General features: G+C 40.2%; 1 protein-coding gene across 5 annotated transcripts in view; it reads right to left on the reverse strand.

Moving 5' to 3' along the window:
* NEK5 (NIMA related kinase 5) overlaps positions 1-17740 on the reverse strand; it is a 96092-nt gene that overhangs the window by 14074 nt on the left and 64278 nt on the right. For all 5 annotated transcript variants that reach the window (XM_055359898.2, XM_063697617.1, XM_063697616.1 and 2 more), the window contains one exon: positions 2354-2471. In XM_055359898.2, the coding sequence (XP_055215873.2) occupies positions 2354-2471 (118 nt within the window). The remainder of the gene's footprint in view (positions 1-2353; positions 2472-17740) is intronic.

Genomic DNA, 17740 nt, shown 5'->3' on the forward strand with positions numbered 1-17740 from the left:
TCTGGAGCCTGAGGCAAGAGGATCACTTGAGCCCAGGAGTTCAAGGCTGCAGTGAATATGATCATGCTGCCACACTCCAGCCTGGGCAACAGAGAAAGATCCTGTCTCAAAACAAATGTTAAGTAAATTATAATAAAATTTTAAAAATTCAAAGGACTCCAAAATTTAGAACTAATAAGAGAGTTTAGTAAAGTTACAGGATACATCAGTAGTGTTCTATACAGTAGCAGTAGTTCTATACATTCCTCTTGAAAACACAAGAGGAAAAAAGGGAGAGATTTGTTAAAGGACAGAAAATTACAGCTAGATAAGAGGAATAAATTCTAGTGCTCTATACCACTGTAGGATGACTATAGTTAATAGTAATGTGGTATATAGTTTTAAATCACTAGAAGGAGGATATTAAATGCTCCCAACACACAGAAACAATAAATGTTTGAGATGATGGATATGCTAATTACCCTGAACTGACTGCTATACTTCATATGTATTGAAACATCACTGTGTATCCTATGAATATGTAAAATCAAAATTTTTCAATTAAAAAATAAAATTAGGCAGGCACAGTGGCTCACGCCTATAATCCTAGCATTCTGGGAGGCTGAGACGGGAGGATCACTTGAGCCCAGGAGTTCGAGACCAGCCTGACAACACTGTGAGACCCCATCTCTATAAAAAAAAAATAAAATTAAAATACAAAAAAATCCCATTTAAAATACCAACAACAACAAAATTAAGTGGTACCTATGCCATAAACAAAATTATAAAAATACTTAAAAATACAAAGAAAAAAGAGACAGAGAGAGCTATACTATATTTATGGATGTTAAGATTCATAATCACATCAATGCATGAACAGATAAAGAAAATGTGGTATATATACAGGATGGAATACTATTCAGCCTTTAAAAAGAAGGAAATTCTGGCATTTGTGACAACATGAATAAACCTGGAGGGCATTCTGCCAAGTGAAATAAGCCAGACACAGAAAGACAAATGCTGTATGAGCTCACTAACATGGAATCAAAAACAATCGAACTCATAGAAGCAGAGAGTAGAATGGTGGTTTCTAGGGGCTGGGGGTGGGAGAAGGTGGAAGGGAAAGCCAGGAGATGTTGGTCAAAGAGTAGAAATTTTCACTTAGACAGGTGGAATAATTTCAGAAGATCTATGGTACAGCATGGTGACTATAGTTAATAACAATTTATTGTATACTTGAAAATTGCTGAAAGTAGATTTTAAGTGCTCTCACCATAAATAAATGATAAGCATGTGAGGTAATACATATATTTATTAGCTTGATTTAGCTATTCCACAATGTGTACATATTTCAAAACATCATGTTGTATACCGTAAGTATATATTAATACAATTTTTATTTGCCAATTAAAAATAATTTTTAGGACAAGTGCAGTGGCTCACACCTGTAATCCCAGCACTTTGGGTGGCCAAGGTGGGAGGACAACTTGAGGCTGGGAGTTCAAGACCAGCCTGCACAACATAACAAGACCTCATGTCTACAAAAAATAAAAAAGATTAGCTGGGCACGGTGGCATGTGCCTGTGGTCCCAGCTACTTGGGAGGCTGAGGTGGGAGGATTGCTTGAGCCCAGGAATTCGAGGATACAGTGAGCTGTGATTGCACCACCACACTCCAGCCCAGGCAACAGAGTGAGGCTCTGTCTCAAATAACAATAATAATAATAATTTTAAAAGATTCATAATCCCAAATATGCCAATTCCCATAATCAATAAATAAAATGTCATTCCCAGCAAAATCCCAACAACGTTTCTCGTGCTTTATAAGAGAATGCAAAGAGGTACAGCAGGGGTGTCCAATCTTTTGGCTTCCCTGGCACATTGGAAGAATTGTCTTGGGCCACACATAAAATACACTAACACTAACAACAGCTGATGAACTAAAAAAAAAAATTGCAAAAAAATCTCATAATGTTTTAAGAAAGTTTACAAACTTGTGTTGGGCCGCATTCAAAGCTGTCCTGGGCTGTGGCTTGGACAAGCTTGATATACTCTGTATGATGAGGAATGGGCAACAATAGTTAAGATAATTTTGAAGAAAATGCTGTGAAGACTACTAGCACAATGTGTGAGGACTGGCCCCACCAGGTATCAGGAGGTACGATGGAAGCCATGGAAGTTAAGACAGAGTATCACTGACGCAGATGTAGAAAATGATGCCATTGGAGAAGAATGGAGAGCCGAGAACCAAACCCGTGCATTGTAAAACTTGATCTTTGTAGCCAGGTCTCAGTTGGCTATTTTGAATGTCTCAACTGCAGCATTTTCACTTTGTACCAGTGCTTGACTTAGGTATCGGCAAATGATCTACTTACGTATCATCATCATCAGATCTTGGTTCTAGTTGTTCCTCATCTACTTCAATGCCAGAGACCATTTCTACCTTCCCTTCATCTTCTTCTTTGGGTAGCCATTGTTTTAATGTTCCCATTGCTAAAGAAATGACAGAGAAAGATATGAAAGCATCCCAGCCTATATACCCAATGAGGGGCATATACCAAAAACCTGATAGTGAACATCAATATAATGGTAAACCTTTTAGCCATTTCCATCAAAACAGAGAATAAGAAAGGGATAACACAACCAGACAAGAAAAAGTGACAGGAATAAGGATCAGAGAGGAAGAGATAAAACACCTCCACTTTTGGGGTAGATGCTTTCATTGTATTAGAAAAATTAAGAAAATCTTTGTGTAAAAAAAAGATTTACCACAGTTGGACCACTCTTATTCTCCACTGTTTCTATAACCTGAGTCTCCCACCATGGTTAGACTTCATCATGAATGCCTGTAGGGAAAACCCAAAGCACACACACACCTTCATCTTTTTTTTTTTTTGCAGTTTTTTTTTTACTTAAAATGTGCTTTTTTTTTTTCCTCTTGGGAAAAGGACTAGACTGAAGATAGCACAATATTTCATTTCTTTTTTTCTTTTTTTTTTTTTTTTTTTCTGAGACAGAGTCTGGCTTTGTCACCCAGGCTGGAGTGCAATGGCGCAATCTTAGCTCACTGCAACCTCTGCCTCCCAGGTTCAAGCAATTCTCCTGCCTAAGCCTCCTGAGTAGCTGGGATTACAGGCACATGCCACCACACCTGGCTAATTTTGGTATTTTTAGTAGAGATGGGGTTTCACCATGTTGGTAAGGCTGATCAATATTTCATTTCTTTATAGCAATGCAGCACCCCCTCAACTACTCTAAGATTCTACAATTATAAGATGTGCTTTTATTTCATATATCAATCACAAATAAAATGTTCCCAATGAAATGACATGTTTTCTTAGCCTTTAGAATTTATATTCCCTAAATATAAATCATTGATTTATATTTTATAAATATAAATTAGTATAAGAATGCTTTTAGACTCTTCTCAGTATACATTCTTAATCCTATATCACTCTTGTACATTCATAAGAAAAATATAAGTGAAATAAACTGGATACAATATAACTAAAATTCTTCACATCCAGTCTAACTCCTCCTATGAATTACTTTTTTTTTGGACATATCAAACTTTTTTGGATCCTGATTCAAACAAAAACATCATAATGAAACAATTCATGAGACAATCAGGGACTCCTGAATTATTTTCTGAGTCCCTGATGTCCATTTTAAATTTAAATTTTATTTTATTTTTTCTGTATCTGAACTGTTTTCACTCACAACACTTCTGACACTAAATATGTACAGATTTTTTTCCCCCATGATACAGGAGATAAAAAGAAATTATTTAGACTGATAGTAAGGGCAACAGAGTCCTCAGCAGAATTTCTCTTTTAACAAAAAGCAGCCCCCAAATCATTTCTTTTCTAACAAACAGCAGTCTGAAAAATCGAGCTGCAGACATAGATAAGCAAGTTGGAAGCTTGCATGGGTGAACGCTGGCAGTTGTGCCAGTGGAAAAGGGCTACCTTAAAGCCAGATATGTTCAACGTGGAGGCTCCATCTTCCCTTTTCTTTGTCACCACATGTACAGTGAAAAACCAGGCAACATGGCACCAGCCAGGTAGAGAACCCATCTGCATAATCAAAGATTAGGGTAGGGTGGCCAGCTTCTTCAAGTGCTATGCAAATGGCACACCTGGTTCAACTAATCTTTCATGCCCTGCATAAATCAGACACCGCCCGCTCAAACTCATCTATAAAAATACATTTCATGGTGGAAGCAGCAACCCATGTTCTCCAGGACCCCTCTCTCTAGCAGAGAGCTTTTCTCTTTCTTTCACCTAGTAAACTTCCGCTTTTAACCTCACCCTGGGGTCTGTCCACATCCTAGTTTTCCATGGCCATGAGACAATGAATCTCAGGTATTTATCCCAGACAACAATGCTGCTTCACTCACATCAACCAACTCTCTGACACCAACTGGGTGTCCTACAGTTCAATTCAATTCCAGCACTAACTACCCAGAACTCCAAGGGTTAAAGGTTAAAGAAGGGCTCAGTCTCAGAAGACTGTTCTCACTTCAGAGGCCAGTCTCAAGTAGCAAGTCTCCAAGTTACCCACACTTCTGTCTGCATTGGCTACATGATCGGGGATTTTCACAACTCCTCCTCAGGTTAATAGTCTACTAGGATGGTTCACAGAACCCTAGAAAATACTGTCACTGGTTTATTATTAAAAATACAAATGAAAAGCCAGATGCAAAGGTACATTGGGCGAAGGGTCCAAAGCACAGGGGCTTCTGTCCCTGTGGAGTTTGTGGTATACCACCTTCCCACCACATGATGTGCACACCAACCCAGAAGCTCTCCAAACTCTGCCATATAGGGGTTTTTATAGAGGTTTCATTACATGGGAATGGTTGGTCAAATCATTGGCCATTGGTGATTGAACTCAGTCTCCAGCCCCTCTGTCCCCCTGGAGATAAGGGAAGGAGTCTGAAAGTTCCAATCTTAATCCTGCCTTGGTCTTTCTGATGACCAGCCCCCATCCTGAAGCTATCAAGGGGCCCCCAACAACCAGTCATCTCCTTGGCCTACAAAAGACACTCTTACTACTTCAAAGATTCCAAGGGCTTTAGGAGCTGTGTCCTAGGAACCAGAAACAGAGACCAAATATGTATTTATCACATGGTAAAAAACAGATAACATAAATTTACTCTCTGCATTTTTTTTTGAGACAGAGTCTCACTCTGTTGCCCAGGCTGGAGTGCAGTGGCGCGATTTCGGCTCACTGCAACCTCTGCCTCTCAGGTTCAAGTGATCCTCCCACCTCAGCCTCCCAAGTAGCTGAGGGTACAGGTGCACACCACCACGCCCAGCTAATTTTTGTATTTTTAGTAGAGATGGGGTTTTGCCATGTTGGCCAGGCTGGTCTCGAACTCCTCACCTCAGGTGATCAGCCCACCTTGGCCTCCCAAAGTGCTGGGATTACAGGCATGAGCCACCATGCCCAGCCTCTGCTTCCCTTTTAAATATAAGTTCCAGTTTCAGATCATTTCTTTGCTCACACATATGAGCATACATAGGCTGTTAGAAGCAGCCAGGCCACATCTTGAACACTTTGCTGCTTAGAAATTTCTTCCACCAGATACCCTAAATCATCTCTCTCAAGTTAACAGTTCCACAAATCCCTAGGGAAAGGGCACTATCCAACCTCTTTGCTAAAGCATAACAAAAGTGACCTTTATTCCAGTGCCCAATAAGTTCCTCATTTCCATCTGAGACCTCCTCAGCCTGGACTTCATTGTCCATACCACCATCAGTGTTTTGGTCACAATTTAACAAGTCTCTAGGAAGTTCCCAACTTTCCCTCATCTTCCTGTATTCTTCCGAGCCCTCCAAACTGTTCCAACCTCTGCCTGTTACCCAGTTCCAAAGCTGCTTCCACATTTCCAGGTATCTTTATAGCAGTGCCCCATTCTCAGTACCAATTTTCTGGATTAGTCCAATTTCAAACTGCTAGAGCCTGGGTATTTTAAAGAGAAAATAGGTTTCATTGGCTCTCAGTTCCACAGGCTGCACAGAAAACATGATGCTGGCCATCTGCTTGGCTTCTGGGGAGGCCTCCAGAAACTTACAACCATGGCAGAAGGCAAAGGGGAAACAGGCATGTCTTACATGACCAGAGCAAAAGGAAGGTGGTGGGGGTTCCACACAGTTTTAAAACAACCAGATCTCATGAGAACTTTATCATGAGAACAGCACTAGGGGGATGGTGCTAAACCATGAGAAACCACCCCCATGATCCAATCACCTCCCACCAGATCCCACCTCCAGCATCGGAGATTACATTTCAACATGAGATCTGGATGGAGACACAGATCCAAACCATATCAGAACCCTTGTACACTATGGGTAGGAATGTAAATTAGTATAACTACTATGGAGAACAGTTTGGAGGTTCCCAAACAAACTAAAAATAGAGCTACCATATGATTCAGCAGTCCCACTGATGGGTATATACTCAAAAGAAAGGAAAGCAGTATATCAAAGAGATAGCTGCGCTCCTATGTTTGTTGCAGCACTATTTACAATAGCTAAGATTTTAAAGCAACCTAAGTGTCCATCCACCGATGAACGGATAAATAAAATGTGGTGCATATACACAGTGGAGTACTATTCAACCATAAAAAAGAATGAGATCTAGTCATTTGCAACAACATGGATGGAACTGGAGATCATTGTATTAAGTGAAACAAGCCAGGCACAGAAAGACATACATCACATGTTCCCACTTATTTGTGGCACCTAAAAATCAAAACAATTGACCTCGTGACATAGAAAATAGAATAGTTACCAGAGACTAGAAAGAGTAGTGGGGGAATAGGGGAGAGGTAAGGATGGTTAATGGGTACAAAAAAAAAGAATAAATTAGACCTACTATTTGTTATCACAACAGGGTGACTATAGTTAATTAAAACTTAACTGTACATTTTAAAGTAACTTAAAGAGTATAACTGGATTGTCTGCAACTCAATGGATAAATTCTTGAGGGGATAGATACCTCGTTCTTCATGATGTGCTTATTTCATGTTGCATGCCTGTATCAAAACGTACCCCACAAATATATACACCTACTATGTACCCACGCAATTTTTTAAAAAATAAAAAGTCCTATCAGGTGCTTCAGATGAGTTCTCCTGAATTCAGCCCTCCTACTCTAGTTGAAAGTCTAGACTTTATTTGGGATACTTTTCAAATTCTCTCTTAGTGAGGGCTTTAGTCTCTGTCTTTTGGACAGGAGATTCGGGTAAAGAGTTCTGCAGAAAATTGCCTTTTTTCTTCCTCTGTTTCACAGCAGAAGGTTGGGGTCAAGGTTTTTCATCTCTGCCTGAAGAGAGAAAGTTTGAATCAAAGGATTGGCAGTGTGGCACCAGTGGTCTCTTTTTACATAGTGTGCTTTTAAGATTGCAGCTGTTTTCTATTGTTTGAGATTGTGGGTTGGTTTTTCATTTGTTACCAATTCCAGTTACAAAAACACCAGCTGGACTTATATATAACATTTATGGGGTGTCCTCTTGTAAATATCTAGGAAACAGAACCCACCTAACCCAGGATGGTCAAAAGCAGCAGCAGCCAAAATGAGATCCTTTCAAATGTCTAAATTCATTCATTTTGTGTGCACAATTGGGAAAAAAAGAGCTAGTTTCAGAACCAGACAAACTGAATGGGACACCTATTTTATTTTTGTCCTGGTTGAAATCCAATAAGAGATTTGGAAAGTTTTGTTTTTATTTGTTTGGTTGGGTTTTTTTTGTTTTTTGTTTTTTTTTTTGAGATGGAGTCTCATTCTGTCGCCCAGACTGGAGTGCAGTGGCGTAATCTCGGCTCACTGCAACCTCTGTCTCCTGGGTTCAAGCAATTCTCCCGCCTCAGCCTCCTGAGTAGCTGGAATTACAAGCATGGGCCACCACGCCTGGCTAATTTTTGTATTTTTAGTAGAGACGGGGTTTCACCATGTTGGTCAGGCTGGTCTCAAACTCCTGACCTCCTGATCCACCTGCCTCGGCCTCCCAAAGTGCTGGGATTACAGGTGTGAGCCACCATGCCCGGCCCTAGTGTTCGTTTTTAAATACCACAAAGAATTATAAGGCAGAGGCTTTTTTTTTTTTTTTAGAACTCTGTGGTCAGAAGTCAGGTTAATTAAAAGTTTAATATTTAGGCTATAAACGTTTTTTAAAGGCCTTTTCTGCTTTTTCTTCTTTTGGATGCTGTTTCCAGAATTTTTTTTTTCAGTTGCTTCCTATCTTTTTGGCATGACTTCTGCTGAGAAAAATGTACAACTTCTCACTGGCCTTTTAGTTAGCTTTAAAACCTCCCCAAATTGGCTCCTATATGAGTTGTTCTTCTATTTCCTTCCACTTCTGCTCCTCCTTTCTTTTGCCATTTTCAATAACACGTGAAGAAATCTGCAGGAGACTTCTAATGACTCTAAAACCCCTCGAGGAATGCAGAAAAGGTGCCACTCATCCCTCCTTAGGTTGGTCTGTTTTCCTAGTGGAGTACAAAGAGTCATGGGCAGGTTCCTCTCAGATCTAAAGCTCTACTGTCTTTTGCAGTAAGTTACTTGATCAATATGACTTTGGGGTACCAGGGATTACATTGTACTGTGAGAGAGAACTGATTTTTGTGTGTGCAATGGCTGACGAGTCACTGATAAAAGCTGTAGTTTTGGAAGTGGCTGACAGCGGCTGCAGTTGTGAAAGGAAAATAAATCTCAGGACCGATATATCACTAAGGCAAGAGAAAAGCTGAAAACTACGTCAGGCAAACCTGCCTCCCATTTTATTCCTAAATAAGATAGCTACAATTATAAAAAAGCTACATACCTCCCTCACAATTTGCCCACAAGGAAGTTCCTTGTAGGCCTCAGGATCTTTACCCTAAAACAATTCTGTTGAATTTCACCCTGGCAATGTAAACTGATAGCTGATCTTCACAGGTACAGGACAGAAAGTCATTCCTCTGCTCACCTGAGACAAATCATATCTGATTGCTTCTGCCCTATTGTTTATGTAAAAATGCAGATTCACTGAGCCAGACTAAATTGTGTATTCAGTGAAAGGCTGATCAAGGACTCAAAAGAATGCAAACTTTTGTCTCTTATCTACCTATGACCTGGAAGCCCTCCCCCCGACCCCGCCCCCGCCCTGCTTCAAGCCACCCCTCTTTTCTGGACCAAACTAAGGTACAATTTACACATAGTAATTGATGTCTCATGTCTCCCTAACATGTATAAAAGCAAACTGTACCCTGACCACCTTGGACACATGTCATCAGGACCTCCTGAGGCTGTGTCACAGACGCAGCTGTAACCTTGGCAAAATAAACTTTCTAAATTGAGACCTATCTCAGATATTTTGGGTACACACAGTGAATGGTTGTTACTGGATGGGGCTACTTACTTCTTTGTGCATTTAGATTAAAAGACAGGTTTGAACACTTGGAGGTTATGGGAACACCACCAAGGTATAAGACTACTATTGGGGACGGGCTGCTCACAGAGTAGCTTGACTGGCATTAGGTTACCCATCAGCCTCAGGGGAATGTATCTGAAGCAAGGAGCACAGTCTCATGGTGTTTCCCTCTTTGTGGGGGACCCAGGATTCAATATAGAAGTGAGATCCTTGATTTTGAAAGATTTAGATGCACTGCCTTCCAGTTTTGCCTGCTTTTCACATATTAAATATTAGGCCCTGTTTTAAAACTCTTTGTAAAAAAAAAAGATTTATATCTATAAAGGAAATCTTCATTTGTAAGGCCTCCCTCTACACCCAAGCCACCAGAAATTTTTAAGATGGGAAAGACGTTGGTTTAAAGTTCACATAACAAACCTTACCTTTGTTCCAGACATCTTTCCTGGCAATCTTGTCTTGACTAAACCTTGACTGTGCCCTTTTTTTTCCAGCAAACAATAGTGTTTAGATCTAAGTTCTGTGCCCTTAAGAGTCATCCTTTCAGAAGTACAAATTTAGGGTTGGCTTGCTAACAATTGTTTAGGGCAATGGAACAGTCTAAAGTTGGAGGACATGGTGGCTCAGGCCGGGTGCGGTGGCTCACACCTGTAATCCCAGTACTTTGGGAGGCTGAGGCAGGTGGATCACTTGAGGTCAGGAGTTCGAAACCAGCCTGGCCAACATGGTGAAACCCAGTCTGTACTAAAAATACAAAAATTAGCTGGGCATAGTGGCATGCGCCTGTAATCCCAGCTGCTCCAGAGGCTGAGGCAGGAGAATCACTTGAACCTGGGAGGTAGAGGGTGCAGTGAGCCGAAACTCCAACCTGGGTAACAAAGTGAGACTCCGTCTCCAAAATAAATAAATAAATAAAATAAAAAATAAAGTTGGAGGAAAAATTATTTGAAAACTGGCAAATGAAAGCCTTATGAAGCTACAAAACCTGCTTCTGTGTGTATGTTTATATGTATCATGTGTATGTGATTTTGTAACTGAGTGCCCTATTTTTAATTTTTTTTTCCTCCTGAAGCCCTCTGTATTAACTTTTTAGTAATGAAATAAAAATCTTGAGTTTCTTTCCACCAAGCACTCCCTTGCATTTCTGGCGTATCTAATTATGTTTGCTTAGAAGTTCCAGAGATTGAATTTTGAGACAATCCAGATGCCTATGAAATTCTCCCCCACCAGGAACTTAAAGGCTGCAGCTAATTTACAACCCAGACAAGCCCGAGATGGTACCAGCCCAATTCACCAGATGGGGCAATAACTCAAGATAAGTCATTGGAACAAGTCACGCAGACTTGCACCATCTCGCCCCACATACCCTCCATACCAAACTTCCTCTTCTTAAGCCCTAGCATTTTGCCTGAGTATTCCGAAGTGGTTTTATTAAGGCAGGAGCCTGAACCATCTCCCCACTGCTAGCGCTGAAAAATTAAGGCACTTTCCTTCTACTGCACCTTGTCCCTGTTATTCAATTTTGCAAGCGGAGGGCAGCTGAACCTGTGTTTTCTTGATATTTCACTACCAAAATATATGAATGAGCTATAGTTAATTGGCTTAAAGCAAAAGTAAGTGCTTAAATGAAATATTTTATCAGAAAAGTAGAAATGCACTAAAATGCCTTTTAATTCTTGTAACTTGGGTAAATTTTTGGTAAATAAGACTAGTTTTTTGGTTTAATGAAAGCAGCAGTGTCATTTGATCAGCAAAACGTCCATGTATTAACCTTAGGGCTTTTGCTTTGGTGGTGACTGCCTAACATTCACAAACTGTAGAAATGATTAATAAAGAAATAAGATGATGGCTAGATTTGTCCAACGTTTCCTGAAAATTTCCAAACATAGTTGTTATTAAGAAATAAACAAATGTAATGAAATAAGAGGCTTTTGTTTGTTTGTTAAGAGTTGGAGTCTCATTCTGTCACACTAACTGGAGTGCAGCGGCACAATCATGGCTCATGGCAGCCTCGAACTCCAGGGCTCAAGTGATCCTCCTGCCTCAGCCTCCCAAAGGGCTGGGATTACAGGCATAAGCCTGGCCAGGTAGAAGTTTTAATAATAATTAGGTTTTCCAAAAAGACAGCAGTAACCTCTGCAGACTTAAAAGTCCCTGTCTGACAGCTTTGAAGAGAGCAGTGGTTCTCCCAGCACGCAGCTGGAGATCTGAGAACGGGCAGACTGCCTCCTCAAGTGGGTCCCTGACCCCTGACCCCCGAGCAGCCTAACTGGGAGGCACCCCCCAGCAGGGGCAGACTGACACCTCACACGGCCGGGTACTCCAACAGACCTGCAGCTGAGGGTCCTGTCTGTTAGAAGGAAAACTAACAAACAGAAAGGACATCTACACCAAAAACCCATCTGTACATCACCATCATCAAAGACCAAAAGTAGATAAAACCACAAAGATGGGGAAAAAACAGAGCAGAAAAACTGGAAACTCTAAAAAGCAGAGCACCTCTCCTCCTCCAAAGGAACGCAGTTCCTCACCAGCAACAGAACAAAGCTGGACGGAGAATGACTTTGACAAGCTGAGAGAAGAAACCTTCAGACGATCAAATTACTCCGAGCTACAGGAGGACATTCAAACCAAAGGCAAAGAAGTTGAAAACTTTGAAAAAAATTTAGAAGAATGTATAACTAGAATAACCAATACAGAGAAGTGCCTAAAGGAGCTGATGGAGCTGAAAACCAAGGCTCGAGAACTACGTGAAGAATGCAGAAGCCTCAGGAGCCGATGCGATCAACTGGAAGAAAGGGTATCAGCGATGGAAGATGAAATGAATGAAATGAAGCGAGAAGGGAAGTTTAGAGAAAAAAGAATAAAAAGAAACGAGCAAAGCCTCCAAGAAATATGGGACTATGTGAAAAGACCAAATCTACGTCTGATTGGTGTACCTGAAAGTGACGGGGAGAATGGAACCAAGTTGGAAAACACTCTGCAGGATATTATCCAGGAGAACTTCCCCAATCTAGCAAGGCAGGCCAACATTCAGATTCAGGAAATACAGAGAACACCACAAAGATACTCCTCGAGAAGAGCAACTCCAAGACACATAATTGTCAGATTCACCAAAGTTGAAATGAAGGAAAAAATGTTAAGGGCAGCCAGAGAGAAATGTCAGGTTACCCTCAAAGGGAAGCCCATCAGACTAACAGCGGATCTCTCAGCAGAAACTCTACAAGCCAGAACAGAGTGGGGGCCAATATTCAACATTCTTAAAGAAAAGAATTTTCAACCCAGAATTTCATATCCAGCCAAACTAAGCTTCATAAGTGAAGGAGAAATAAAATACTTTACGGACAAGCAAATGCTGAGAGATTTTGTCACCACCAGGCCTGCCCTAAAAGAGCTCCTGAAGGAAGTGCTAAACATGGAAAGGAACAACCGGTACCAGCCGCTGCAAAATCATGCCAAAATGTAAAGACCATCGAGACTAGGAAGAAACTGCATCAACTAACGAGCAAAATAACCAGCTAACATCATAATGACAGGATCAAATTCACACATAACAATATTAACTTTAAATGCAAATGGGCTAAATGCTCCAATTAAAAGACACAGACTGGCAAATGGGATAAAGAGTCAAGACCCATCAGTGTGCTGTATTCAGGAAATCCATCTCACGTGCAGAGACACACATACATTCAAAATAAAAGGATGGAGGAAGATCTACCAAGCAAATGGAAAACAAAAAAAGGCAGGGGTTGCAATCCTAGTCTCTGATAAAACAGACTTTAAACCAACAAAGATCAAAAGAGACAAAGAAGGCCATTACATAATGGTAAAGGGATCAATTCAACAAAAAGAGCTAACTATCCTAAATATATATGCACCAATACAGGAGCACCCAGATTCATAAAGCAAGTCCTGAGTGACCTACAAAGAGACTTAGACTCCCACACATTAATAATGGGAGACTTTAACACCCCACTGTCAACATTAGACAGATCAACGAGACAGAAAATCAACAAGGATACCCAGGAATTGAACTCAGCTCTGCACCAAGCAGACCTAATAGACATCTACAGAACTCTCCACCCCAAATCAACAGAATATACATTTTTTTCAGCACCACACCACACCTATTCCAAAATTGACCACATACTTGGAAGTAAAGCTCTCCTCAGCAAATGTAAAAGAACAGAAATTATAACAAACTATCTCTCAGACCACAGTGCAATCAAACTAGAACTCAGGATTAAGAATCTCACTCAAAACTGCTCAACTACATGGAAACTGAACAACCTGCTCCTGAATGACTACTGGGTACATAACGAAATGAAGGCAGAAATAAAGATGTTCTTTGAAACCAACGAGAACAAAGACACAACATACCAGAATCTCTGGGACGCATTCAAAGCAGTGTGTAGAGGGAAATTTATAGCACTAAATGCCCATAAGAGAAAGCAGGAAAGATCTAAAATTGACACCCTAACATCACAATTAAAAGAACTAGAAAAGCAAGAGCAAACACATTCAAAAGCTAGCAGAAGGCAAGAAATAACTAAAATCAGAGCAGAACTGAAGGAAATAGAGACACAAAAAACCCTTCAAAAAATTAATGAATCCAGGAGCTGGTTTTTTGAAAGGATCAACAAAATTGATAAACCGCTAGCAAGACTAATAAAGAAGAAAAGAGAGAAGAATCAAATAGACGCAATAAAAAATGATAAAGGGGATATCACCACCGATCCCACAGAAATACAAACTACCATCAGAGAATACTACAAACACCTCTACACAAATAAACTAGAAAATCTAGAAGAAATGGATAAATTCCTCGACACATACACTCTCCCAAGACCAAACCAGGAAGAAGTTGAATCTCTGAATAGACCAATAACAGGATCTGAAATTGTGGCAATAATCAATAGCTTACCAACCAAAAAGAGTCCAGGACCAGATGGATTCACAGCCGAATTCTACCAGAGGTACAAGGAGGAACTGGTACCATTCCTTCTGAAATTATTCCAATCAATACAAAAAGAGGGAATCCTCCCTAACTCATTTTATGAGGCCAGCATCACCCTGATACCAAAGCCGGGCAGAGACACAACCACAAAAGAGAATTTTAGACCAATATCCTTGATGAACATTGATGCAAAAATCCTCAATAAAATACTGATAAACCGAATCCAGCAGCACATCAAAAAGCTTATCCACCATGACCAAGTGGGCTTCATCCCTGGGATGCAAGGCTGGTTCAATAATATACGCAAATCAATAAATGTAATCCAGCATATAAACAGAACCAAAGACAAAAACCACATGATTATCTCAATAGATGCAGAAAAGGCCTTTGACAAAATTCAACAACCCTTCATGCTAAAAACTCTCAATAAATTAGGTATTGATGGGACGTATCTCAAAACAATAAGAGCTATCTATGACAAACCCACAGCCAATATCATACTGAATGGGCAAAAACTGGAAGCATTCCCTTTGAAAACTGGCACAAGACAGGGACGCCCTCTCTCACCACTCCTATTCAACATAGTGTTGGAAGTTCTGGCCAGGGCAATGAGGCAGGAGAAGGAAATAAAGGGTATTCAATTAGGAAAAGAGGAAGTCAAATTGTCTGTGTTAGCGGACGACATGACTGTATATCTAGAAAACCCCATTGTCTCAGCCCGAAATCTCCTTAAGCTGATAAGCAACTTCAGCAAAGTCTCAGGATACAAAATCAATGTGCAAAAATCACAAGCATTCTTATACACCAACAACAGACAAACAGAGAGCCAAATCATGAGTGAACTCCCATTCACAATTGCTTCAAAGAGAATAAAATACCTAGGAATCCAACTTACAAGGGATGTGAAGGACCTCTTCAAGGAGAACTACAAACCACTGCTCAAGGAAATAAAAGAGGATACAAACAAATGGAAGAACATTCCATACTCATGGGTAGGAAGAATCAATATCATGAAAATGGCCATACTGCCCAAGGTAATTTACAGATTCAATGCCATCCCCATCAAGCTACCAATGACTTTCTTCACAGAATTGGAAAAAACTACTTTAAAGTTCATATGGAACCAAAAAAGAGCCTGCATCGCCAAGTCAATCCTGAGCCAAAAGAACAAAGCTGGAGGCATCACACTACCTGACTTCAAACTATACTACAAGGCTACAGTAACCAAAACAGCATGGTACTGGTACCAAAACAGAGATATAGATCAATGGAACAGAACAGAGCCCTCAGAAATAACGCCACATATCTACAACTATCTGATCTTTGACAAACCTGAGAAAAACAAGCAATGGGGAAAGGATTCCCTATTTAATAAATGGTGCTGGGAAAACTGGCTAGCCATATGTAGAAATCTGAAACTGGATCCCTTCCTTACACCTTATACAAAAATCAATTCAAGAGGGATTAAAGACTTAAATGTTAGACCTAAAACCATAAAAACCCTAGAAGAAAACCTAGGCTTTACCATTCAGGACATAGGCATGGGCAAGGACTTCATGTCTAAAACACCAAAAGCAATGGCAACAAAAGCCAAAATTGACCAATGGGATCTAATTAAACTAAAGAGCTTCTGCACAGCAAAAGAAACTACCATCAGAGTGAACAGGCAACCTACAAAATGGGAGAAACTTTTTGCAACCTACTCATCTGACAAAGGGCTAATATCCAGAATCTACAATGAACTCAAACAAATTTACAAGAAAAAAACAAACAACCCTATCAAAAAGTGGGCAAAGGACATGAACAGACACTTCTCAAAAGAAGACATTTATGCAGCCAAAAAACACATGAAAAAATGCTCACCATCACTGGCCATCAGAGAAATGCAAATCAAACCACAATGAGATACCATCTCACACCAGTTAGAATGGCGATCATTAAAAAGTCAGGAAACAACAGGTGCTGGAGAGGATGTGGAGAAATAGGAACACTTTTACACTGTTGCTGGGACTGTAAACTAGTTCAACCATTGTGGAAGTCAGTGTGGCGATTCCTCAGGGATCTAGAACTAGAAATACCATTTGACCCAGCCATCCCATTACTGGGTATATACCCAAAGGACTATAAATCATGCTGTTATAAAGACACATGCACACGTATGTTTATTGCGGCATTATTCACAATAGCAAAGACTTGGAACCAACCCAAATGTCCAACAATGATAGACTGGATTAAGAAAATGTGGCACATATACACCATGGAATACTATGCAGCCATAAAAAATGATGAGTTCACGTCGTTTGTAGGGACATGGATGAAATTGGAAATCATCATTCTCAGTAAACTATCGCAAGAACAAAAAACCAAACACTGCATATTCTCACTCATAGGTGGGACTTGAACAATGAGAACACATGGACACAGGAAGGGGAACATCACACTCTGGGGCCTGTTGTGGGGTGGGGGGAGGGGGGAGGGGTAGCATTGGGAGATATACCTAATGCTTGATGATGAGTTAGTGGGTGCAGCACACCAGCATGGCACATGTATACATATGTAACTAACCTGCACATTGTGCACATGTACCCTAAAACTTAAAGTATAATAATAAAAAAAATAAAAAAATAAAAATAATAATGTTTTCTAATGTGTTTACTTAAAAAAGGTTTTTCAAATCCTTTTGGTAACTTTTTCTCCTCAAGTTTTGCTAAGCTAAATTAAATGATAGGTATTCATTTTCTAGATCATCTCCAAATAACATATAATGCTAAGATATTAATGACTAATTATGAGTTTATACTCTTAAACTTTTGGCTTCATACTTCAGAGAAACAAAGATACTTAGATGTGTTAATAAAATGTCCTGTTCCACATAAAAAAATTCCATTAGAAAGCCTCTTTCAAAATATTATAAAATGTGTATTCATTAACTGTTGGGACTCAACTGACAGTTAAAAATTACTATGTTTTTGTAGTGGTAATTAACTTTGTAAACTTTTTTTTGTTTTTTTTTTTAGACAAACTCCCACTCTTGTCCCCCAGCCTGGAGTGCAATGGCGCCATCTCGGCTCACTGCAACCTCCGCCACCCGGGTTCAAGCGTTTCTCCTGCCTCAACCTCCCAAGTAGCTGGGATTACAGGTGCCTGCCACCATGCCCAGCTAATTTCTGTATTTTTACTAGAGACGAGATTTGGCCAGGCTGGTCTCGAACTCCTGACCTCAGGTGATCCACCTGCCTCGGCCTCCCAAAGTGCCGGGATTACAGGCATAAGCCACCGCGCCCAGCCTAACTTTGTAAACATTTATCAGCCTCCAAGAATATCTAGTACCTTAGTTTTTCTACTTGTTTTTCAACCTCACTTCACCACAAAACCAGGTCCCACACCTCA

This window comes from Gorilla gorilla, chromosome 14 (assembly GCF_029281585.2).
Source record: "Gorilla gorilla gorilla isolate KB3781 chromosome 14, NHGRI_mGorGor1-v2.1_pri, whole genome shotgun sequence".
Classification (NCBI taxonomy): domain Eukaryota; kingdom Metazoa; phylum Chordata; class Mammalia; order Primates; family Hominidae; genus Gorilla; species Gorilla gorilla.